This window comes from Elephantulus edwardii, unplaced genomic scaffold (genome assembly GCF_000299155.1).
Source record: "Elephantulus edwardii isolate Elephantulus edwardi_28Jun2011 unplaced genomic scaffold, EleEdw1.0 scaffold06964, whole genome shotgun sequence".
Lineage (NCBI taxonomy): Eukaryota > Metazoa > Chordata > Mammalia > Macroscelidea > Macroscelididae > Elephantulus > Elephantulus edwardii.
Window position 1 is genome coordinate 446 of NW_006406714.1, and position 798 is coordinate 1,243.

The window sequence follows — 798 nt, forward strand, 5'->3', positions numbered from 1 at the left end:
ATACGTTTTATAAGAAATATAAACACAGGTTATACATGTGGTTTTCACCTGATGGTATGCATAGGAATAAAGATTACATTTTTTTAAAAAATTTTTTTTACTTTTTATTTTATTGTTTGTGTGTGTGTGTACCATCAAATCTGATCTGACTGGTACAGAAGGAAATTTTCCCTCCTTCCCCGGCAGAGCATCTAGTGGATTCGAATCATGCACCTCTGGGATTGCAGTGCAGCTTCTTGCCACTAGGGCCACCAGAGCTTCCTGATTACTTTTTTTTTTTTTTAAGAGTTCAGGATTTTTTTATTGACCATGTTACAAACGGAGTTTAGTCAAAAAGACCAAATCCCATGTCATCATCAGACTCTTCAGATTCTTCTTTCTTTGCTTCCACTTTCTTCTCAGCTGGAGCAGCAGCAGTCGGGGGAGCAGGTCCTCCATCCGGTGCAGCCCCGGCCGCTGGGGCAGGTCCACCAGCGCCCACATTGCAGGTGAGGCTCCCAATGTTGACATTTGCCAGGGCTTTTGCGAACAGACCAGGCCAGAAAGGTTCAACGTTGACACCAGCTGCCTTAATGAGGGCATTGATTTTATCCTCCGTGACTGTCTCCTCATTGTCGTGCAGGATGAGTGCGGAGTAGATGCAGCAGGCGAGCTCAGAGACAGAGGCCATGGTGCGGTGGCACTAGGCTGAAGGCTGCGGTGCTCGTCGCCAGATGAAGTGAGGGCCTCACCCCAACGCGGCCTTAGCTTCCTCGGAAGGACCGAGCACCTTAGCAGCAACTGAGGAAAAGGGTCACA

General features: G+C 47.7%; 1 protein-coding gene across 2 annotated transcripts; it reads right to left on the reverse strand.

The window, feature by feature from the left end:
- Nucleotides 1-325: 325 nt before the first annotated feature.
- On the reverse strand, nt 326-670 carry LOC102859432 (60S acidic ribosomal protein P1-like). Of its 2 annotated transcripts, XM_006903562.1 has the most exons (2): nt 597-670; nt 326-521 (listed from the first exon to the last, which is right to left on the reverse strand). In XM_006903562.1, exons 1-2 carry the CDS (start codon nt 668-670, stop codon nt 326-328), a joined length of 270 nt encoding a protein of 89 aa, XP_006903624.1. The 2 variants fall into 2 exon arrangements, with proteins under 2 accessions (XP_006903624.1, XP_006903623.1); XM_006903561.1 differs by having other exon boundaries at nt 326-670.
- Between the last annotated feature and the right edge of the window lie 128 nt (nt 671-798).